Here is a 26,174-nt window from a genome sequence, read left to right on the forward strand (position 1 = left end):
AGTTAGAAAGATCCGCTGTTTTCGGCAGCTGGTCTCTGTCGCGCCGACTCGGGTGGTGAATAGTGTAACTAGAAAGAAAGTGCTGTTAGTTCGGCGCACTTTTCCCCCTTTTAATCCAGTCTTTAGGCTTTGATCCCCCCCACCAACTAGAATTCAAACTTTTTCTCTTTGGACACAATCATGAAAATCGAGTTTGCGCCTCTGAATATTCCTTTCACCAGGAGACTACAGACAGCCGCCGTGGTCCAGTGGGTGTTTTCTTTCTTAGCTCTGGGTAAGTGGACAATATTGCAAACTAATATATATTTACATTGGTATATAGGCATGCATAGGTGTGTGTGTGTTTATATATATATATATATATATATATATATATATATATATATATATATATATATATACCGAATACTTCCCTTTTGCTGAGGCAGGTACCAATGTCCAAAAATGTTCGCAGATGAAAAACAACATGCACAACAAATGTACATTTATCAGTTAGTTTTGCAATTTAAAACTGTATTACTTAATATATTTTAAAGTTGCTTCAAATTTGCAGTTACATTTAAAGAAAAACTTCATTTGTAAACTTTAATATTCCTTTAAATAACTGAATGAGATTCTGGTTTCTGTTTAACATTTGTTAATAAATGTCCCGGAAGGTTTTGGCTGACAGACTTTGTTATTTAACTCTTTTCCGTGCATTTTACTTGTTGAATGGCTCATTTAATGGTGCAGTATAATTTGAGGCATCGCTGTCATTTTCCTAGACTTTGGCCCAGTGCGCATTAAGCAGGTGAATTTTAAGTGTTGTGCATCATTGTATGGCAACTGCGGATCATTTTGAGGAAAGCGGTTGACGTTTTCATTGAGTTGATTACTCCTTTAATAACGATTATACTCATTTTGTCCCGATTATCAGGTACAGAGACTGTAGTATGTATTGTGTCTTTTATACTATATGTCTCACTATAGCAGGAACATTTAATTGCATGAACACTTTAAATACTAATAAAGAGCACTCGATGTAAAAATTAAACAAAATAATAAAGTGAGCATATTATATATTGCATCTAAATGGTGCAGTAGAGTGAAGAGGAGTGCAAAGGAAGAGTGCTGAAAATGCATTTTTTAAAAACTGGGGAAGACTTAAGTGGATTTTTTCTTTTTAAACATTTTCCTGAATTTATTAAAATCAAACAACATTCCATACAAGCAAGTCAAATTTTACAAAACTAAGTTTGAATCAAATCAACCCCAACCATGATAAAGAGAGCTAGGCCAATAGAGTAAAACTTTAATAGTAGGAAAAATAAATAGAATAAAAAAAAAAAAACGGAAGAGAATCCACTTCCTCAATTTAAATGCTTATTCTAAAATGTTATTGATTGGATCCTGCCAGGTTTTAAAAAAAGATTTACACAGATCCTCTAAGTGAGATTTAGATTTTTTCTAATTTTAAATCATATATAACATCAGTTACCCACTAACTTTAAAGAGCTGTTAGTGGATTAGAAGCGATTGTGACGCCAAGGCTGTCTGAAAGGCATTTAAAGATTTTGGTCCAAAATGAGGTTAATTTGGTGTACACTCAAAACATGTGGCCCAATGAGGCTGGAACTTGATCGCAATGTTTGCAGGCTGGATCTTGCCCCAGAAACATTTTGGACAATTTTAAACAAGACAGATGTGCTCGATAGATGATTTTAAGTTGAATCATTGTATGCTTTGTGCATATCAAGCTAGAGTGAATCCTGTGCATTGCTGGCTTCTACTTCTTTTCTGAAATGTTGAGTGAGAGATCCTTTTCCCACTGTTTTCTAGGATCTTTGAAAGGGAGAGAATTTAAAATGTTTTTATATATTAAAGAAATGCTGTCTGAGTCCTCAAGACTGATCAATATTTTTTCCGGAATAGAGATAGGTGGGAGGTGAGGAAAATTGGGCAAGTTTTGTTTAGTAAAGTTTGTAATGTGGATGCAGTGAAAGAAATGTGTTGCTGGAAAGTTAAATTTGGAGTGTAATTGTTTGTAGGATGTGAAGACGTTGTCTATGTACAGATGTCTAAGTGATTTAATTCCGAATGTTTTCCAGACATTTTAAAACGGTGGTTCTCTTGCAGAGGTGCAACAGATAAAAGCTTCTCTATCTTGAAGTACATCCTACATTGATTCCATATTCTGAGTGAATTAAGCAAAATTGGGTTGTTAGTATATTGGCGATAACTTCTATTTATTGGGGTACAAAGCAAGACTTAGGTGGATTTAAAGCCTCAGCTTGGATCAAATAATCTTCACTGCTGGACTTGGGGAGAGAGAGAAGAGGAAAGAGTGACCTCCAAATAATTGTTAAATGGAAGTTGAGCATTTTATGCCTTGGGATAACATGTTTTTCATCATAAGGATTTCTGAATTAGTGGGGCTTACTTATCGTTTGATGAGCAAACATTCACATTAGTGGGTGGGTGCCTGATTTCCCAGTTTTGTAGAGGAGTATCCAAATCCTGACCTCACTCTTACAATGTACAGAAATGTATAGACTTTGCTTTATTTTTCCAGGACTTTGGCAGCAGTATTCTGACTCTGTATGTATCTTTTACCTTATGTAGATACAGACCTTTAAAAAGAAAATTGAAAAAAATGAACATCAAAAATCATACTTTAGGGAAAGGTATGGTGTAACTCGGAGACTCAATGTTCTTAAATATTTTTCACCTGTGTCTTATGTCCTGATTGCAATCATTTTTCCCAGTGTAGTTGTAGTATAGTTGCTAGTGCTCTTGTTCAAAACTTGTAATCCTCAGATTTTCTTTAAATTATAGTGATAAAGATTTTGACAGCATGCATTAATCAACGAACAATACATGAACACCCAGTAAAAAAAACAGCAAATTTCAAATTATGACAATATAAGTATATTAATGTTATAATTGATATATGGCCAGCTGACAGTGGTGGGAGGGAAGAGTGCCTCCATATAAGGAGGAAAATAAGTCTTCGGCTTTATGGTTGGATTTAACAGTAACAGTCCTAATCAAAGTTACAGTCCTTGAGATGTAGAATGACTGGTTTCCCAAAAAACATTCTACATTATAAGTACACGTTTTGGGCATTGTAATGTCAAGATGGTATCCAAAGATAAAGATTTAAAAGTTTCACTGTCACTGTGCAACTTCCCACTTACAGAAGAGAGAGCTTGACAATGTAGCAGTAGCACAAGGTCCAACAACATGATACCCAGAAGAAGTATCAAAGTAATTTTGCAAGCACAGTGGGAAGTGAGCTCTGTGCAAAATGTCACAGAGAACAAGAAACTAATGTAGAACATAAAACATATTGCCATTTGTGACATACAGTGGTGTGAAAAACTATTCGCCCCCTTCCTGATTTCTTATTCTTTTGCATGTTTGTCACACAAAATGTTTCTGATCATCAAACACATTTAACCATTAGTCACATATAACACAAGTAAACACAAAATGCAGTTTTTAAATGATGGTTTTTATTATTTAGGGAGAAAAAAAATCCAAACCCACATGGCCCTGTGTGAAAAGTAATTGCCCCTTGTTAAAAAATAACCTAACTGTGGTGTATCACACCTGAGTTCAATTTCCGTAGCCACCCCCAGGCCTGATTACTGCCACACCTGTTTCAATCAAGAAATCACTTAAATAGGAGCTGCCTGACACAGAGAAGTAGACCAAAAGCACCTCAAAAGCTAGACATCATGCCAAGATCCAAAGAAATTCAGGAACAAATGAGAACAGAAGTAATTGTGATCTATCAGTCTGGTAAAGGTTATAAAGCCATTTCTAAAGCTTTGGGACTCCAGCGAACCACAGTGAGAGCCATTATCCACAAATGGCAAAAACATAGAACAGTGGTGAACCTTCCCAGGAGTGGCCGGCCGACCAAAATTACCCCAAGAGCGCAGACGACTCATCCGAGAGGTCACAAAAGACCCCAGGACAACGTCTAAAGAACTGCAGGCCTCACTTGCCTCAATTAAGGTCAGTGTTCACCACTCCACCATAAGAAAGAGACTGGGCAAAAAATGCCTGCATGGCAGATTTCCAAGACGCAAACCACTGTTAAGCAAAAAGAACATTAGGGCTTGTCTCAATTTTGCTAAGAAACATCTCAATGATTGCCAAGACTTTTGGGAAAATAACTTGTGGACTGATGAGACAAAAGTTGAACTTTTTGGAAGGAAAATGTCCCGTTACATCTGGCGTAAAAGGAACACAGCATTTCAGAAAAAGAACATCATACCAACAGTAAAATATGGTGGTGGTAATATGATGGTCTGGGGTTGTTTTGCTGCTTCAGGACCTGGAAGATTTGCTGTGATAGATGGAACCATGAATTCAACTGTCTACTAAAAAATCCTGAAGGAGAATGTCCGGCCATCTGTTCGTCAACTCAAGCTGAAGCGATCTTGGGTGCTGCAACAGGACAATGACCCAAAACACACCAGCAAATCCACCTCTGAATGGCTGAAGAAAAACAAAATGAAGACTTTGGAGTGGCCTAATCAAAGTCCTGACCTGAATCCAATTGAGATGCTATGGCATGACCTTAAAAAGGCGGTTCATGCTAGAAAACCCTCAAATAAAGCTGAATTACAACAATTCTGCAAAGATGAGTGGGACAAAATTCCTCCAGAGCACTGTAAAAGACTCATTGCAAGTTTTCACAAACGCTTGATTGCAGTAATTGCTGCTAAGGGTGGCCCAACCAGTTATTAGGTTCAGGGGGCAATTACTTTTCACACAGGGCCATGTAGGTTTGGATTTTTTTTTCTCCCTAAATAATAAAACCATCATTTAAAAACTGCATTTTGTGTTTACTTGTGTTATATTTGACTAATGGTTAAATGTGTTTGATGATCAGAAACATTTTGTGTGACAAACATGCAAAAGAATAAGAAATCAGGAAGGGGGCAAATAGTTTTTCACACCACTGTATAGCCCCATTAGGATAAAGAAAAGGACAACTACTCTTAACCTTCCTTGACAGAGAGGCGTTGAATGAGATGGAGATGGACTCACTACACCTTTTTAGTGTTTACGCTTTTCTGCTATTAAATATATTTAACTTAGAAAAACATGCAACCTTTTATTCTTGTTTGAAAAACAGTTATGATAGTGTAGACCTAAAACATCTTTTCTCAAGTACCCATATTTTTTGAACATGTGAAACATTATTATTATTATTATTATTATTATTATTACTAAAAAGTCTTTGACTCGTATGTTTAACCGGCAATTGTAAGGGTTAGTACTTGTTAGGTTAAGACAATAGATACCTTGGAATCATAGTAGGTCTTTGTCAGTGGAAGAGATGAAGTGAACCCCAACAGAAAGAGATGCCAGTTCAGTCGCAGAGACCGGTGGATGCAAGCACATAAGAGGAGATGTGCAGTGCCAAGGGTGCCAGCAACACACTTTAGAGTGTTACAGAGTTTTTAGTTCTCTGTGGAGCTGAATAATGAATCCATTTTTTAGGATGGTAGGTAAGACTATGGAACCACAAGTAGTATTCTCTAAACATTTTCTCATATGGAGTTCATATCCATAGGGATCAAGTTCTTCACGAGTTAGAAAGAGAGAAGGAGTCTTTAACAGATAAGCTACCTGCACAGAGCAAAAATAAAAGACAATCGCTTACTTGCAGAAAAGTTTCTAGCCAGAGCTATGGTGGACCACATGGTCAAAATTCACAAGGACTTTGATGAAGGAAGGCTACCTGTTCAAGACAAATTTAGAGAGAAAAGTGAATAGTTAAAATGCAGAAGTGACTGTGTGGTTTTGTCTGAATTTTGTTTTCTGCAGAAATTTGATGCCACATGGATGTCTCGAATATTGGTACAGGATAGAAGAGCAAAGGTTTATGTGCATTGCAGTTTGGCTGCCCTTTGGAACAGATTAAATCTATTCCCAGGAGGAAGGATTTCATTTGAAGTGGAAAGACAGTGATATACTGAGGAGGGCATTTTTAAAGTAGGGGAATTCGAATAGGAGGCAGGATACCAACAGACATGCATGGGAGTGTATTAATAAAGTCTGATAGTATACATGAGTTGAGAATTTAATAATATTTTATAGATAAAAATTACCCAGGAATGAAGAAGATGGCTAATGCAGGCTGTATTAATCAATATACAGTGGTGTGAAAAACTATTTGCCCCCTTCCTGATTTCTTATTCTTTTGCATGTTTGTCACACAAAATGTTTCTGATCATCAAACACATTTAACCATTTGTCAAATATAACACAAGCAAACACAAAATGCAGTTTTTAAATGATGGTTTTTATTATTTAGGGAGAAAAAAATCCAAACCTACATGGGCCTGTGTGAAAAAGTAATTGCTCCCTGAACCTAATAACTGGTTGGGCCACCCTTAGCAGCAATAACTGCAATCAAGAGTTTGCGATAACTTGCTATGAGTCTTTTACAGCGCTCTGGAGGAATTTTGGCCCACTCATCTTTGCAGAATTGTTGTAATTCAGCTTTATTTGAGGGTTTTCTAGCATGAACCGCCTTTTTAAGGTCATGCCATAGCATCTCAATTGGATTCAGGTCAGGACTTTGACTAGGCCACTCCAAAGTCTTCATTTTGTTTTTCTTCAGCCATTCAGAGGTGGATTTGCTGGTGTGTTTTGGGTCATTGTCCTGTTGCAGCACCCAAGATCGCTTCAGCTTGAGTTGACGAACAGATGGCCGGACATTCTCCTTCAGGATTTTTGGTAGACAGTAGAATTCATGGTTCCATCTATCACAGCAAGCCTTCCAGGTCCTGAAGCAGCAAAACAACCCCAGACCATCACACTACTACCACCATATTTTACTGTTGGTATGATGTTCTTTTTCTGAAATGCTGTGTTCCTTTTACGCCAGATGTAACGGACATTTGCCTTCCAAAAGTTCAACTTTTGTCTCATCAGTCCACAAGGTATTTTCCCAAAAGTCTTGGCAATCATTGAGATGTTTCTTAGCAAAATTGAGACGAGCCCTAATGTTCTTTTTGCTTAACAGTGGTTTGCGTTTTGGAAATCTTATGGTGGAGTCGTGAACACTGACCTTAATTGAGGCAAGTGAGGCCTGCAGTTCTTTAGACGTTGTCCTGGGGTCTTTTGTGACCTCTCCGATGAGTCGTCTCTGCGCTCTTGGGGTAATTTTGGTCAGCCGGCCACTCCTGGGAAGGTTCACCACTGTTCCATGTTTTTGCCATTTGTGGATAATGGCTCTCACTGTGATTCGCTGGTGTCCCAAAGCTTTAGAAATGGCTTTATAACCTTTACCAGACTGATAGATCTCAATTACTTCTGTTCTCATTTGTTCCTGAATTTCTTTGGATCTTGGCATGATGTCTAGCTTTTGAGGTGCTTTTAGTCTACTTCTCTGTGTCAGGCAGCTCCTATTTAAGTGATTTCTTGATTGAAACAGGTGTGGCAGTAATCAGGCCTGGGGGTGGCTACGGAAATTGAACTCAGGTGTGATACACCACAGTTAGGTTATTTTTTAACAAGGGGGCAATTACTTTTTCACACAGGGTCATGTAGGTTTGGATTTTTTTTTTCCCTAAATAATAAAAACCATCATTTAAAAACTGCATTTTGTGTTTACTTGTGTTATATTTGACTAATTGTTAAATGTGTTTTATGATCAGAAACATTTTGTGTGACAAACATGCAAAATAATTAAAACTCAGGAAGGGGGCAAATAGTTTTTCACACCACTGTAGCTAAGACATTAACAAGTGAGGAATCTGCTCTTAATTTTTAGTTTTAAAGTTATCTCTTCCAGTGAATGTATTTTTTTAAAATAATCACACTCACTATAATGAGTTTGACCACTTTGCATTATACATAAACACTTAAGTGATGTTGATTTGGAAGCTAGGAATATCAGAGAGCTATCTGACCCATTTGGGCTTTGTTGGATTGAATTTTGACCAATTTTGTTCACTTTAAGGTGATGACATTTTCTGCTGAGACATCACATAAATATGATGACTCTACTTGTGCGTTTTCAAAGTTCTTGGCTGAGAATGGTTCAGTAGATAGTTTCAGACTTCTTGATCCATCTGATTAAGAATATTCATATTTTCTCCTAGACACAAATCACCCTCTCATTTAGATTATATATATGTATCTAAGTCATTGACGCAATTTGTCATAATTCGTCAATTCTACCTACCCCTCTCTGTAATCATAGAGTCCCTATGCCTGAGTTCTGGAAGTGCTCAAGTCTATGGTATTTTAATATATCATTATTGTCCAATGAAACATTTTGGTTTGCATTATCAAAGAATCTAGTAGATTTCATTGATATAAATCTTGCATCAGTAGGTAGCCCCACCTTTGTATGGCTAGCTGTTACTGGCTTTGTTAAAGATTGTACTGTTGCTTTTGCCTCTAATTTGGCTCGTGAGGCCAGAGAGCCAATCTCCAAAATGGAGGTGGAGCATGCCAGGAACAGGTGTCTAGATTTTGCACTGGAACAAGATATATATATATATATATATATATATATATATATATATATATATATATATATATATATATATATATATATATATATATATATATATATATATATATAATGTTCATTATCATGGGGAACAGTGATCTATCCCAGCAGCAAGGGTGGAAGGGATTATGGTAATCATTTCAGATGCTTGGAAGTTAAAAAAATTAAATGCAGAGAAATGTCAGATAAGCTACTTGAACTTGCTAGTCCCGTCACTTATAAACTTTAAAAAATTATTATTTAGTTTTTGATTCATTTAATTTTGCTAGTTCTAACGATTTGTTTTTCTAAAAACAGCACACTATTTTGAAATCCTTTTGTTTTTGTTTCTTTGAACAGACACAAAAAATGGTAGTGTTAAATAAACTCTGGTAATGTTAAAGTAACCCATAAAATGTGTATATGGAAATAATCTTTTGGCAGTTAATCTAACACTAGAATTGATGTGCAAGGTCTATAGAAGATAATTTATCTTATAAGTAAAAAATGGTAGCAATATGTATTATTAATTGATCATTAAATAAATGCTGGGCTATATAGATTGCTGCCCAAAAAGTCTTATTTCTTTTTTATCAAATTTCTGATTGCAATCTTACCTTTACAATAAGAAAACAGTTTTATAGCATATTGTAATTTTAGAAACAAATCAAATAGTTAACAAAGCATCAGTCATCCAGTCTGATGTAAAAAAAAGGAATCATTGATTGAATGGAAACATTTTGGGTTCAGTGCAAAATTCACTTTTTTTCAGTTCTCATTTTTACTTTGTTTTACAGCCCAGTGCTGCTTAGCGGTCTTCATTCTCTTGTGCTTTAGTGACTACTGGCCCCTGGCTGCATTCTACGCTGGCTGGCTTTACCTTGACTGGGACACGCCTGTCAGTGGTGGTCGGCGATGTCAATGGATTCGCAACTGGAAGATGTGGACATACTTCCATGATTACTTTCCTATCAAGGTAAGTCAGTTTGAAGTTTAGGTTTAGGGGCAGAGACTTGGAGAAAGAAGACCTCTACTTAAGAATTTTACGAAGTTTATTTTAACCTAACTGATGTTCTGCTTATGTCTAAGCAGAATTGAAATGAGTGATCTCACTTATAAAAAGAAAAAAAATTAAGTACTTGACAATAACCATAAGCTACTCTGTTGTGGAGAAGAGTGTTGATAATGGCTTGAGTTACACTTTTTAAATGAGAATGTTTGTTTTGAAATGCCAGTGTGCAAAATTACTGGTTCTTGAGCACAAGACGCATTGAAATTATGTCTCAGTCTTGCTTTACTTCTGTAGTTGTCTTTATTTGAAAGTGCAGATGTTGGTCGTCTTGCTTTGTTGAAACAGTAAAGACATGTGTACACCCTTAAGTTAAAATTGTTGATGGGTCCCTCTGAACTCGGGACACGCCTGCCCTCCATCACTGCAAGGGTATCTTTGCAGTTTGCAGCAGAGAGTGTGTGCATGTAACCTCAGTGTCATTAATCCTGGACTGTAAGCAGGCAGTGAGTAAGTGGAATTAATTGTCTTTATTTGAATTGGTGTTAAAAGCCAAAAACATCAGGGTAGATCTCAAAATACCAACAATAGCCAATCTGTTTGGAGTTAGCAGGGAAGAGTTCATGCTGATAGTCTATGTGTCAAAGTAGTGTTAATTAAAGGAAATGATTGATACAGCCTGTGTTATGTTAAAAGTTTGTATGTACTTAATTTTAGCATTTTGGAAATACAAATTACTCTCAGCTGTGTAGATTTCTTTTTTATTATACTACAAAGTGTAGATGATTTTAGACCAACATTTTAGTTGTGATATTTCAGTTATGTGAATGTTTAACTGAATCCAGCAACAGAGGTCACTTAATCTGCCTTCATTGTGTTTTGTAGGTTGTGAAATTTATTCATTGGTGATAGTGAATTATTAATTTTTAGTGGTGTGTGCACTTCCATTCTTAATAGTACCTAAAATATTTTGTGCAGTCTTGCTGTTTGCATTATGGTAATGATGCTCTAATTAAGGTTCAGACTAAAATATTTAGAAAATTGATGGTTGCACTCTGTAGCTTTTTTTAATGGTTTCCAATAATTCTGTTTCTGCAGGCTTTGGCTGTGAGAGGAGCATTGACTATAGTAATTTTTCAGGTCCTCATTATTTTTCCCTAATTGTTGTTGCAGAAATACATATATACCATATATAATGTAGTATACACTTTTTAACGGGTTCCATTTAAATGTTGCTATATTCAAGCTACAACTCCAATTCCAAAAAAGTTGGGACACTGTGTAAAATATAAATAAAAATAGAATGCAATGATCTGCAAAAGTCATAAACACATTTTATTCACAATAGAACACAGAAAACCTATCAAATGTTTAAAATGAGAAAATGTAGCATTTTAAGAAAAGAAAAAGGTAATTTTGAATTTGATAGCAGCACTGTGTCAAAAAAGTTGGGATAGAACCATATTTACCACTGTGTAGCATCCCATTTTCTAACAACAGTCCATAAATGTATGGGAACTGAGGAGACCAGTTGCTGGACATTTTGGAGAGGAATGTTGTCCAATTTTTGTCTGATCTAGGATTCTATCTGCTCAACAGTCCTTGGTGGTCTTCGGCATTTTTTTCATTTCATAATACGCAATTGGTGAAAGGTCCTGACTGCAGAGAGGCCAGTTCAACACCAGGACTCTTCTACTATGAAGCCATGCTGTTGTAATTGATGCAATATGCGATTTACCATTGTCTTGCTGAAATATGCAAGGCCTTCCCTGAAAAAGATGTCATCTGGATGGGAGCATATGTTGCTGTAAAACCTGTATATACCTTTCAGCATTGATTGTGCCTTTCTAGAAGTGCAAACTGTAAATTCTATAGGCACTAATGCAGCCCCATACTGTCAGAAATGCAGGCTTTTGAACTGAGTGCTGATAACAAGCCAGATGGTTCCTCTTCCTCGTCCATGTTTTCCAAGAAGAATATCAAATTTCAATTCGTTTGACCACACAAAAGTTCCACTTTGCCCTTAAGTGACCTTTGGCCCAGAGAAGGCACTGGTCTTTCTGGATCATGTTCACATATGGCTTCTTCTTTGTATGATAGAGCTTTAACTGCATTTGTGGATGACATGGAGAACTGTGTTCACAGACAATGAGTTGTGGAAGTGTTCTTGAGCCCATTCAGTGATTAAAATTACAGAATGATGCTTGTAGTTAATGAAGTGCTGAAGATCACGGGCATCCAATATTGATTTTTGGTCTTGACCTTTGCACACAGAGATTGCTCCAGATTCACTGAATCTTTTCATATTTACTGTAGATGATGAGATATTCAAAGTCTTTACAATTTTACGTTGAGGAACATTATTCTGAAATTGTTTCACAATTTGTAGACATAATTTTTTGCAGATTGGTTGACCTTTGCCCATCTTTACTTCTGACAGTCTCTGCCTCTCTAAGATGCCCTTTTTATACCCAATCATGTCACTGACCTGTTGTCATTTAACCTAATTAGTTGCAAAATTTTCCTCCACATGTTTTTTATTTTTAGCACCACTTACTTTTCTAGCCTTTTGTTGCCCCTTACCCAACTTTTTTGAGACATGTTGCTGCCTTCAAATTGAAAATGAGCTAGTAAAATGTCTCACTTTTAACATTTCATATGTTTTCTGAATAAAATATGGGTTTATGAGATTTGCAAATAATTGAATTCTGTTTTCATTCACATTTTACACAGCATCCCAACTTTTTGGAATTGGGATTATATATTAGTTATGCATTTTATTTGGGCATTGAACCACCATTTCTAATTTTTCCTCTCCTTTGTAGTTGATAAAAACAGAAGATTTGGACCCCAGTCGAAATTATTTATTTGGATTTCATCCACATGGTGTTTTGGTGGCTGGTGCATTTGGAAATTTTTGCACAGAAGCATCTGGTTTTACACGCCTGTTTCCTGGATTGACTCCATACCTGCTCATGTTGCCTTTCTGGTTCCGTGTACCTTTCTACCGTGATTACATTATGAGTGGAGGTATGTCGATAATGTTAGCTGCCAGTTTTGTTAAGACCTTTTCACAGATTGGCAAGTAAGTCAGGTTTTTTGCAATATTTTTTGACCACAAATGTCATGACTGTTTTCACGTTAAGGTTAAATGCCAAGAATGCTTTTAAAATTGGAAGATCTTTAAAGTTGTGACACAATAAAGAAAATTTCATTAGATCTTGCAGAACTTTTAAAAGATGAACAAAAATTAAGAAACTTTTAACGTCAAATGATTCCTAAATATGTAAATGCTTCCTGGTACTTCTGCCAGGCTATCCAGTGGAACTGCTGGCAAACGTTTGCTATTAGCAGCAGGAACTGGATCAAAACCCCCACCCCTCCAAGCTTGCCATATAGAGCAAAATGGTAATATGCAATTTTTGAACCATGGCCTTAAACCTGTGGTCCTTTGCAAAAACTATGAAGATCACCATTTACTGTATATATGCTCTGTCTATATAATGTGAAATAAATATTGATGCTGTGATTTCTTATCAGATTTTTACATAAATACGTACAGGTCTCCTGTTCACTACGTGTACTTTTTTCTGAAGTGTTTCCAGCTGCCATTTTGCCTTGTGATAGAGGCAAGGGAATTGGAGCTATACGTCAACTTATTTTATTTGCCTGTTCAGTTATACTGTAAATATTGCACATATAGTCCTAACTTCTGGAAAGAAGCTGAATTTGTTACAGTGGATTGTTTTCTCATTAAGTCTTGCAATCTTAGAAATCTAATTTCAGATGACTATTATTAGAGTGATGGATAGTGGTATTAACTAAGGTGATTTGTCTTGTGGATAACCTACTAAACTTTCAAAATAAATGGTAACATTAACATCTAAAAAAGTGCGGTCAAAGTTTTTAAAAGTGAAATTAGGCATCCATAATCCATTTTATAACCTACAGTTGCATTTGCTGTTGTCATTTTCAATTTTTACTAGAGTCAGCTCTTGTACCCTCTGACTTTCACATCTTCCAAAGTCTCCCTAATGACTGAAATGTGAATTTCAAATTACATTTACTGTGACCATTATTAATTCTAAAAAAAAAATATTATTTTGATATTGAATACTGAAAATGTAGCCTTAATATAAAGCACTTTTGGATTTTTAAAATATGAAGCAATGTTATTTGGTCACTTTCATTCATGAAGATTTCTTTAAGTGTCTAGGTACAGCATTGAAATGTGGTTGGATATAAAGCCTTACTGGAATATTATTTGTCTTGCTTGATAGTTATATATGTATTTGTATATGTTGACTTAAAAATTATGTGTATAGGAGGGTCTAGGTTAGAGAGTTCCACAGATATGAAAGAACACGTAACACCTCAATCTTTTCTTCTCAGCTGAATTTCTGGTCATTTTCATCCAGCAACTTCTATTTTTTATTAACTAATGATACAAGCTACTTTTGATTTGGATCAATATGTACCAGCCATTATTAATACTGAATGAAGCATAGTACAGTACAGTATGTACTTTGTTACCATTTTGTGCTTTTGGATGTACATCACTGAGTGTAACCAGCAAAACCAGACAATAAGTTAAATTGGCAGCTGTTAGTTTAGCTAAGCATTAGGTTACAAGAAATTAAAACCAGCAGTTTCCAGAATGCCTTATAGCTGTGTTTTATGAGGGGGAACATGTGCTAGGAGGGGGAGGTAACATTCTGAATGATTCTACAGTAAAGACACCCCATCGCAGCTGAATGATCAAAATGTCTGTTAGTGTTGGGTTTTCATGCCATCATTATGCCTTAGCCAACTCAATGAATATTTGTATCATTATCAAAAACTGTAGGATGTTTAAGCATAAATAAATATACTGTACACAACCATGATTCAGTTTAGGTTTAATTAGCTTAAATTAGTTTACATCATTTTTGTTAAGTACAGTAATATTAGTGCACTGTCATTTTATTAATAAGTTGAAAGGTTTTTCTGTAAAATCTACTAAATAAAAAAAACACTATGGTTTCTGTGTGTGTCCAGTGTCTCATAGCAATACAATTGATCGGTTTGGCCTTGGTGATGTGATTGAAAGAGGAAGAAGTGTGCATGTGAGAAGCACGAGTAGGAAAAAAGGCATAGGAGGCCCACTTAGAAAGTCCCCTTCAAAGATGGGATATATAAAACCAGACAGGACGTGAGAAAGTTGCCTCAAAAATATTGACAGACTCTGAGAAGCAGGGTTTACATGAACGTGGTTGAGCAGAGCGAATGCCGATTGAGACGTTCAGTCACATGCAAATCCAGAGGAAACCACATTTATTTCTATAGCACATTTTAATACATAGAATGCAGCTGAAAAGTGCTTTACAAGATATCAAAAAAATATTTACAAGAAAAGAACAAGTTAATTAGGCAAGAATAGGTTTAAAAAAATAAACATGACCTTACATAACATAAATACATTATTAATAGAACATTAGAGTCCTATATATGTTGTATCATAAGACTGTAAAGATGAGTATGAGTGTAAGGTCAGATGGCCAGTGGGACAGAAAAAACAAAAAAGTCCAGTTAAGCCAGAGAAGAAAAAAAAATCTCTAGGGGTTCCAAGATCAAAAGACCACCCAGCCTTTACTGGGCATTTTACTTAACATAAATGTACTTAAGTCATTCCTAATTGTTTGCAGGCTTTCTCCCAGAGGATTTGATGTAGTAAGTCTTTGTGGACAGCTGGGGCACCTGCCTTCATTCGAGCATCATGAGAGGCTGCACAGTGCCTTGACCAGGTGGTACTGGTGGTGCAAAAAGCTACCACAAAGAAACTAGAAAAGAAAGCAGAGAAAAGCAGAGAACAGTAATTTAGTTTAGTTTAACAAGAGTACAACTAAAATGTGGTTCTTAAAAACTGCAAATTAGAGCAAATTAGAAAGTCAGTTTAGGATTTTTTTTTAAATGTCTTATCGGTGAAGTATCCTAGATTTTTTTAGAATAATAAGCAGACCGCCATTAGAAGATGTAAGGTTATGACTTGGAATGTGTATAGGAAGGAGCGAAAGTATTTAAATATTCATTTACCATTAGTAGTATTTTAAAGTCAAATCTAAAGGACATGGATAACCAATATAATGAAGCTAAAATGGGAGAGATGTGCTTAGATTTTCTTTTTCAGATTCTTGCTGCTGCATTGTGAACTTATTGCAACTGCCTGATGTCTGTCTTAGGTAGTTCTTTTAGCAGTGCATTATAGTTATCTAATCAATTAAATTCAAAAGCATGAATGCATTTCTCAGCATTTTGCAGTTTTATAAAAGGTCTAATTTTTGCAATGTTTCCTAAGTGAAAAAATGTGGTCTTAGTAATATGGTTACTGTGTGGTTTAAAGTCTAGGTCAGAATCAATGATTACATCTAAATTCTTTACCTTTTGTCTTGACTTTTAATGCTAAGGGATCAAGTTTATTTCTGATACTCTCATTATTTCCATTTTTGCTGAACACTGAGATTTCTGTTTTTTTCCTTATTTAGCTAGAGAAAGTTACTACTCATCCATTCAGAAACACATTGAATCAGAGAGACGAGAGTATCAGGGTTATCATGCTATAGATAAGTAAAGCTGTGTCATCAGCACAGATGTGGAAGCTCACCTTGTGCTGCGATATAATTTGACTTAATTGAATTATGTAGATTGAAAATAGCAGTGGGCCCAATTTAGATCCTTGTGGTACACCATATACAATGTCATGGACGTCCAAACTACAATCACCACAACTAAGACTGAAACCAGCTTAAGACACTACCAGAAAGACTCACCCATTGTCTAAGGTGATTTATAAGAATACTGTTTTGTATGGTGTCAAATGCTGAACTCCGGACTAAGAGAACAAGAACAGATATATGGCTTCTGTCTTCATTAATCTTCAAGTCATTTACTGCTTTAACCAGTGCAGTTTTTGTACTGTGATTTGTTCTAAAACCCGACTGAAACTTCTCAAGAAGAGAATATTTAAGTAATCATTTAATTGCTGAAAAACTGCATTTTCTGTGGTTATACTTAAGAAATGCAGGTTAGAAATAGGTTTGAAGTTGTCAAAGACAGAGCTGTTTAAATTATTTTTCTTGAGTAGGGGTTTAACAACTGCAGTCTTTAGACAATTTAGAAAGACCGACATATCTAATGACAAGTTAACTGTATCAAGTACATCAATTAGCACATCAGAGATCTCTTTGAAAATCCCAGGATCTTGTCAAGGACACAACTGAATAGTTTCAGCTAAAAAGTTATTCTACGGGGCTCAGGTAAACCTGTTTGAGCAAAGGCATTTAATTAGGTTAAAAGAACATGCTGGGGTCCAACATAATGAACTTTGGAGGAATTGCTTTTAATATTGTTTATTTTGTGTTTAAAAATGCAAAAGCATCACAAGTTTCACTGGAAGTTTTCAGGAAGCATTCCATTAAATGAGCTGGGTTTAGATGATGATCAAGAGTTGAGAATAAAACATTTGGATTTACTGCATTATCATTTATAATTTTAGAAAACAGGACTGTATCTCGAAGTGGACTGCTTTGTTATGTTTGGTTATATGTGCCTTCAATATTTTATAGTGGATGGCTAGTTTAGTTTTCCTCCATATACACTTAGCTCTCCAGCATTTTTTCTTTAGTTCAGACACTGAGTCTTCCAAGGTATTTTTGTGTAGGAGGATTTCTTAACAGTTTTTAAGAGGTCACTATGTCAGCTACAGCTCTCATTTTACCATTCACACATGTTATATTAGGACAATCAACAAATTTGGACTGATTATTGAGAATATTAGTAAACCTAGGTGCTTCTGTGTCATCAAAATAATGTTAAACAATAGAAAAGGCATTGAAGGTTCACATAGGGCAAGAGACAGCAAATATTTTTAAACTGTTCCATTACAAGACTTGCTGCGAGTAAGTAATAAAGCATTATGTGTTTTTTTTTTTTTTTTGTTTTGTTTTTCCTGTCCCCATCTCCCCTATTAATGGACATTTTCAGTGTAAATTTACACTTCCTTACAAAATCTGGATACAAATGGCATCTGGAACAGAACTTGTTCATAACCCAAGGCCTGCATGCATTTGATCATTTTATAACTAAAATGGTTGCTCAATTTACAGTTTACCCTGAACTAAGCTTATTTGCAGGTTACTCAGAGCTGGCAAAATTATTACACATATATACAGAAGGACTTGGACAGAATTTGAGCTTGAACTTAAATAAATGTCAAGTTTTACACGTCTGTATAAATAACAAAAAGCAAAATGTGGTTTCTGATACTTGAATATATTCTTTATAAAATTTTTGTGATTCTTATTTAGACAGCTAAAAAAAATGGTAGATTTCTCTTGTCAAATACAGATGTATTTTAATTCATGCTTTTTATATCTGTCAGGTTTATGCAATTTTATAATTCTGTTAGCAGTAAAATAATATGATTCTTGTTATATTTTGTCTATGTGTATTTCTTAGACTTTTAGGTTAACATTTAGAAACTTGCAATGATTTATAGCATACTAGATTAGTATTTATCATTGTAATATTCTACAAAGTGTTATCTGTTTGCACATTGTGATGACATGCACAGTTCTATACTTGGGTTTGATGATTTTAAGTAAACTATTGAATAAATGAAACAGACTGGAAGGAATCCAGCAGACAGAAATCCAAGCAAGAGGTGATGTTTGCTTAATGCAAAATAACTGCCAGCCCAGAGACTTGAGCTGAGCAATCGACCCTTCCCTCAGCCCTCTCTCTCAAACATGTTTTAAGACAAGTTGCACAACTACAAAGGTACTGTGAAATCAAATACAGTATGTGCAAACAGCTGTCCTACCCTCTGTACAGAAACAGAACCACTAGTCAGAAGATAATTGTAAGGCTATGTTACTGGCTAATACCTACACAACACACACATATATATATGTGTATGTGTGTATATATATATATATATATATATATATAATATAGACACACACACACAAATTCCATATTATGTAGTACATAGGCATTTTTCCAGTTCAGTTACTCTTTTCAGATATTTCAGAATTTTGGTACTTCTAAATTAGCAGCTTCATCAACATAATTTAAATGTTTTCTACCCCCTTTTTTATTCTTTCTTTCAGGCTTGGTGTCTTCTGACAAGCGTAGTGCCAGTTACCTTTTGAGTAAGAAAGAGGGTGGTAATGTAGCTGTTGTGGCAGTGGGAGGTGCACCAGAATCACTGGAGGCCAGACCTGGTGCTCTGACTCTGCAGGTGTTAAGCAGAAAGGGTTTCATCAAGATGGCTATTTCTCATGGGTGAGTAATACAAATGCTGTTTTCTTTTCATTTTTATGTGCTTATTTTCCATACTAGATTTTGCCCAACTGCCAATCTAATTTTAGTTCCACTGATATCCCACACCAAAACCACCCTTGCATACATTGTCATCCCACCCCATTCCTGCTTTCAGGGCATGAACTTTGGTTAGGTTCAGGTCAGTATTTTTTATTTTTATTTTTTTTTCATTCCTGTGGTAAAATTTTTCAAACTTGTCCCAAACTTCTTTCAGCTCTTGATTAAATCCCTGACACTTTCTTAATAAGGTCCGTTCAAAGTCTGTATTTTCCTTTAATGCTAATTGTTCCTTTGTTGTAACATTTGTGTGCTAATCCTTCCACATACTGTGCGCTTCATTGACAGTGTATCCTTTAATTTCTTTCCTAATATATCACTTCTTCATTATGTATGGTCCTTTTTTCTATTCTTACATTCCCAAATATTCAATAACCATTTCACTTGTTTCCCTATCACTGTAGATCCCTTCTCATTTGTAATAGTATATTTTCTGTATAACAATTTCTTTGTTTTTTTATATTTTTGACAAGTGTCCTTTTTATATGTGGTCATTTAAGCCTAAAGACTGTTTATGTTTATGCGTATTTTGTAAGCCTTTCTGCAAAATTTGCCTCTAGATTTTTAATCTTGCAGAGGTTTCTTTGCTGTAAATCAATGTACTGGTATATCCTCTATGAATTATGTTAATTGCTTCTATTTGATATTTGAATATATTTAACTGAGATGTTTTTCTTAATGATCAACACTAAAAAGCTTTAATGTCAAAATGAAAGTTATAAATAAACAGTATAAATAAACAAAGCAACTGAATTCCATTAAATTTCAATGCCAATGCTGTGCAACCTAATTGATCTCTGATGCACCGAAGTGTTTAATTCTGTATATATGCAGAGTCTAATAATGTGAATCTAATAGGGATTTTACACAAGTTCACACAAATTACACCTACTAAATCTCTGAGAAGAGGGATTTCTGAATTATAATTATTGCACAGTACATTGTTTAAGCATTTACAGCATTGCATGAATCAAAGGACACCATATTTCCTTTCTCATCTGCAGCAATGAAAAATGGATTTTTCCCAATTTGTTGTAAAATAGTTTTAAAATAATGTTTTAAAGAACAGTTTCAATTTTACAGACTCGCTTGTATCTACCTAAACATGCAGTTTCGCACTCATCTAGGTATAACTTCCTACATAACAGGATTTTGCTGCAATGTTTGTGTTGTAATTAGTGTCTGTGTTGGCACACCCTCTCTGAAAATTGAGAAGTACAGGTTTTTAAATACTTAAATTATTGTGTAACACACCCTTTGTCTTGATTGCAAGCTACCTGACTGCAACAATAAAATTAAATTAACTTCTGTGCCACAAAGTAAGTTGGGTGCTGCAGGTCTTACGAGAGTGCATTCCTCTAGTTCCTACAAACATTGCCTCAATATGTGACAAACCTGAACTTCATTATCTAATGCACTAAACTCACTCTTTAACTATATGTAACCACGTGACCAGTAAGCCTGATACTATGTGACTGTGAACACGTCACTTCACCTGCCCATGCTCCAATTGGAAACACAAAAGAAATCTCAAATGTTGTACGTCACTTTAGATAAACATACCAGTCAAATAAGTAAATCTATTTTTAGCTCACTGAAGCTGCTTAATCTTGAATATGCTATATACAGTTACATGAGTAAGACATTCCTGTCTGATATCAATTTCTGATTTTGGTAGTGACTTGGCTTTTTTTTGATTGTCATTGGAAAAAACAGTTTTACATGAAAGTGTATTTTTTTTAATTCAAATGGGTAATCAGTTGGAATAATGTGAATTCTGAGTGTATTTTATCATCATTAATGATAATAATAATAATAATAATAATAATGCATTTTATGTATATAGCACCTTTCCCTTCCTCAAAAGCTGTATCCAGCAGGAAGAACAGGCTAGAGATGATACCATCCCTTTTGTAACCATTGTGGATATAATTACAAGAGAGAAATATGATACAAAAAGAGATGTATGTTTTTAACTTGCTTTAAAAAGGTAACATTCATTTCTAATAATACAGTGTATAATCATAAATACATACATACATATTCTGGCCGGAGAGAAGCCAAGGGACATCACAGCCAAGTGGGGGAATGCTAACAACCAGATGTTCCATCCTTAAGAATATCGACGTCATGGAGGCACTTCTGACTTTGTGCTGGATCCTCATCATTATAACCACTCACATATTTACATATTCATAAAATTCTTGTCAGATATGGCCAACTGTCAGACAAAAGCGCCTCACAGAAATTCAGAAAGGACAAGACATGTACAAAATTGTATACAATTAATATCTGCATAAAATAGTAAATAAAGATAAATACGGGATATACAAAGCATTGAAATAGAGAAAACAACAATGAACCAGACTAAAACACAAAAATATGAATTCTACAAGAAATCCTGGAACAAATAACAAATATTCTAGGGTATTTGGACACAGAAGTTAAACAGAAAAAGGCTCAGAAAGTCAGGGAAGGTTAAATGGCTTCCTGAACAAATGTGTTTTAAATTGTTCAGATGGCTGATCAAATTTTTTAGGGAGGTCTTTCCAAAGTCTGAGCGCTATACAGCTGAAAGCTTTTATACCCTTAGAAAACAGGTTAGTTTGGAGCACAACAAATGCTTGCTGCTCTGGGTCTGCATAAGGATTTTTGTAGCAGAGTTCTGATCCAACTGGAATTGTAATAACATATTAGAAGGGGCACATGCCAGTAGGGAGTTGCAGTAGTTGATGCAGGTTGTAATAAAAACATGGACAAGTTTCAGAGCATTGGAAAAGGAGAGGCATGAGCAAAGACAAAATGTGTTCTGAAGGTGGAAGTAAGAAACTTTCTTAATTTGGTGATTGTGGATGGACAGAAAAGGTAGGTGTCAATGATGACACCAAGATTCCTAGCAGAAGAAGAAAGTGTAATGACATCATCGTCAAGGGTGACTAAGAAGGAGCTCATGTTCTTAAGATAAACTTTACAGACAATTAGCATGACTTTGGTTTTGTTACAGTTTTATTTTATAGAGTAACATTCCATTTTAATTTTAATAAAGCAAGTTGTGAAGTGAGTAAGCTCTGGTGAACTTGCAGTAGATCTGAGTGTTAAAAGTAAAAATGTATTACAAACAGCAATTATGTTTACAGTCTGGACATTTTGGCTGCCCATGGAATGAACTGAATGTTTTTACTTTTGGGGTGTTTTTTTCAAGTGCTTGAAGTGAAAGAAAATAAATGCTAGCACTATGGTTAAGAGTACTTAAATGATTAGAGGCCACCTTTAAAGTCTGCAGGTACGAATGTATATTGCTGTATTTGGGCTCTTCGTAGTTGCACAAAAAGATAGCCAAAAGAGAATTGGAAAAAGATACTTTTATTTTGGCACTTAAAGAAAGAGTATTGGAGCTTTATTCAAACATGCAGCAAACCTGACAGCTTCCTACTTGTTTTGCTCCATTGACGGTTCCTTCAGATTAAAAGAACTCTAAAGCGTCTTCCTTGGAAGTGTTCAGTTGAAGGGGAGCAGAAGTGAAGCTGCAGGCGGTTTGTACAGGACAGAGAACAGAATCATAGGTAAATTAGCTGGATTTATAGCCATATATGACTTATGTACTATTGAGATCAGCTACTTCTGTACAAATAAAAATTTAAACTGGTTGAAAGTATGTATTCTCTGTGGATGATCCAGCACCAGGGAAGGAAAGCACAGCACAATCAGTCACAATATGTAAATTATTTTGGAGAGTGGGGTGAGACATCTCCATTTAATGTACAAAGATGCACATTTAAATAATTTTGGAAGGCGAGGGTCTCCTTTCAAAGTCTGTAGATGTAAATGTATATTACAATAGAATACCATGTGGGGGACCTTTTTTAAGTTTTAAACTTCCGCCTCTACCTCTAGTGCAGATCAGGTAGTGACATTCTCTCTCTGTCTTTTTGCTTCTAACGAAGTAACACCAACACTCACAGCTACAGCTGACCGTACCCTCTCTGAAGCTTTATAGAGAGGTTGCTAACCATTGAGCTTTGCAACTTTCTTTAGCTTCGCCAAACTTTCTCTTACCATTTCATATTAGAGTGTAGATGCCAAATGTGATTATGTCTGGGATTTCCGGTCCTGGTACACTGCCTGTTTTTCAGTCTTCTGTTCACCCTATTGGTTGCTGTCAGTCACTCCTGCTGCATCTTTCATTTGTGTAAACCTCCCTGTCAGCATACAATGGAACATGTAAGTTAGCAAATTATTAGTAAATTATCGACACATAAACAATTTTCCAACAAATATGAAAAATACTTGTCAGCTAACTTACTTTTTCTAGCCCTACAGGGCTAGTTGTACAATCCTACAAAATTTCAGCTTTTTAACTAAACGGGAAGTAGTGTTTTTGTTGATGAGTGTGTCAGTTAACTTTGCAACTTTGAGTAGCTGTTAAACTAAATTAAAAGTATTGACCTCCTCTGTACAAATTTCAGAACCTAGCTAAGGACTTGTAAGTATCTCCAATCCTTTACAGAGCGTTGCAAGTTATAAGCATCATTTGTTCTGCCTATAATGGCCATTGGCATTGATGTTGTTGATCAGTTACACTATGATGCACACATCCTTCATCGTTTCCTATTTACCATTACTTTTGGGTAGATATGATGAGTGGCATACACATGTGAGTGTATTTTATGTTGTACCCAGGATACAAACACTAGTATTTTGCCTACAGAAAAGAACTGAACAGCAAATTGTGTTGTACAGGTTTTATTTTATGTATGTTTGTCCCCACCTGTGATGATTTGCTTTTCTGCTTCCTCTGTGTAGGGCTAATCTTGTTCCCGTTTTTTCCTTTGGGGAGAATGAGCTATTCAATCAAATGCAAAATCCTCAGGGCTCCGTGCTGCGCAATATCCAGGAACGTCTGCAGAAGATAATGGGTGTTGCTTTACCTCTCTTTCATGCCAGAGGAGTATTCCAGTATAGTTTTGGGCTGTTACCTTTCCGGAAACCTATATTTACAGTTGGTAAGTTGGAATGTGAAAGTTTTTTTACTGACGTTAGGTTATTCTGTTTAAGTGAAGTTAAAGTTGATTTAGTTACGTACGGTAGCTGTCAAGGTTATGCTTGTGACAAATATCCAAAATGGATTAGTGATAATCATTGTGCATCATCTAAAAACCATATAACATAAGTATTTTACTAGATAGAAATGCAACAGTCAATATTTGAAAATGTTAATAGAATCAATATTATCTAGATATAAGCGAACTACAGAGTTTTGAATAGTAATCAGTTGATAAATATGCTTATCTGTCGGTATTGTTTAAGTCAGAGCAGTGTTTCCCAAACTTGATCCTGGGGTCCCACTGTGGCTGCAGGTTTTTGTTCCAATCAGATTAACAATCTGTGCTAATAATCAATCTCATTTAATTAGCAATTTTTTTCTCCTCTTTTATTCTACATTCAGAAAAGCATGTCAGTGTTGTTTTTACAATTATGAGATATATAAAAATATTTCTGTTTTTGCTATAGCTTTAAATGCTTAACTCTCTTTTGTTTTTGTCCTATTTTTGCCCTTTTTTCTGTGTAGTTTGCTCCCTTCATTGTATCCTAATAATGGCAATTAAAAGAATGATGAAAAGCATCAGACCCACTAATTAGTAATCATAGTTTAAATAACCAGAACACATAGAAAAGAAGAATGAAAATCAGGATAAAAATATTGTTTCTACATTGACCCCAAAACATAGATACTGGGAAATAATAGCTTACTTAATAAGTCTAGGAATGCAATTAAAACAGAAGTTGGATGGAGCAAAAACATGCAGCGACAGTGGGTCCCCATGATTGAATTTGGGAACTGCTGAGTGAGAAAATGCACTCTGAATCTAACTGAAAGCTTTTTGAATAGAGTGGTGATTAAAAATGTTCTTAATTACAGCATAGTAAATAAACATGCATGTATTGAACGCCAATTTGAAAAGCCTTGCCTCCATTCTACTAATGTAATACAGTGATTTTTTTTCTCTGAAGCTTAATTGGTCTCCCCACAAGTTTATTATAAATACTGACCCATTTTTGCATCTGAGAATTAATATTGACCAGCATATTTGACCTTTTTCTTCTTCCTGTAGTTGGCAGGCCAATACCTGTTCAAAAGAACCCCAACCCATCAAAGGAAGAGATTGACAAACTTCACGCCAGCTATTTGGAAAGCTTGATCCAGCTATTTGAAGAGCATAAAGCTCAGTATGGAATTGAAGATCACAAACATCTCGTCTTAATATAAAAGCAAAACACCATTTTTTTCATCAAGCAATGGACTGTATCAACAAACTTCCATCCAGGACATCTTGAATTGATGGTTGTGAGGCAATGGTGGGTTATGAAGTTTTGGTTTTTCCAACAGTAGCTCTCTATATGGCGAGCTCAGGAAAGCACATCTCTGCTTTAATTGTTGAGGCTGCCTTTTGGGATATAGCAAATGCTAAATATCTACAGAGACTTATTTTATGAACACGCGCACTTTTTTTTTTTTTTTAGTGAATACACATTTAAGTAGCAAACACTCTGACAGCAAAAGTACCACATTCGTTAATACATTTCATCTTTAAATCACAGGAATTGACTCAAGTTCTTTACATACAGTGTTGTGGAAGTATTACTTACAGATGTTGTCTAGCATGCAGCCTAAAATGAGCCTGCCAGTAGGTCTCAGTGTTTTCATTATAAGGTAACCCCAGGTTCTTCTTGACAAATGTTTCTTATTTAATGGGATGATCCATGATCATCCTCTTGTGGCACAGACTACATTTTGCTGCTTTAGTTTGGTTTTTTCAGTGAAAACAACCTTCTTCTGCTGTTTGTTTCCAATAATAGGTATGGGGTTCCACTCTAATTTTTTTGAAAGGGATTGTTGTCTATATCTTAAAACTCAACTGTTTTGTGACTAAACTTAATTCTTCAACATAGGAATTACATTATCATCTTAATAAGGTAGGATGACATACAGCAAATTCCCTTATTAAAACAAGGGCACTTGTGTAAATCTTTTAATAATATGAAGGATATTACCCAGTTAGTATTTTATGTATGTTTGCCATTTTTGTGCCAAGGTTAGCTTTGATTTTGGAGGGTGGGTGGGGAATCAAAATCTCTACTCTCTTTAAACAGAAGGCACTTTACAAACCTTTGGGTTATTGTCCTGGAAATTAAGTGTAAACTGTGAATGACAAAAGGGAATAAATATGAAATATATTTGCA

The 26,174-nt window shown here is 35.4% G+C and overlaps 1 protein-coding gene across 1 annotated transcript; it reads left to right on the forward strand.

Annotated features, from left to right (window-relative positions):
- mogat3a (monoacylglycerol O-acyltransferase 3a) lies at positions 1–26,174 on the forward strand. The gene is made up of 6 exons (XM_039747122.1): positions 1–274; positions 9,304–9,482; positions 12,341–12,545; positions 18,662–18,836; positions 23,736–23,935; positions 25,046–26,174. Exons 1-6 carry the CDS (start codon positions 181–183, stop codon positions 25,198–25,200), a joined length of 1,008 nt encoding a protein of 335 aa, XP_039603056.1. The 5' UTR covers positions 1–180; the 3' UTR covers positions 25,201–26,174.

The sequence above is a fragment of the Polypterus senegalus genome, chromosome 3 (genome assembly GCF_016835505.1).
Source record: "Polypterus senegalus isolate Bchr_013 chromosome 3, ASM1683550v1, whole genome shotgun sequence".
Lineage (NCBI taxonomy): Eukaryota > Metazoa > Chordata > Cladistia > Polypteriformes > Polypteridae > Polypterus > Polypterus senegalus.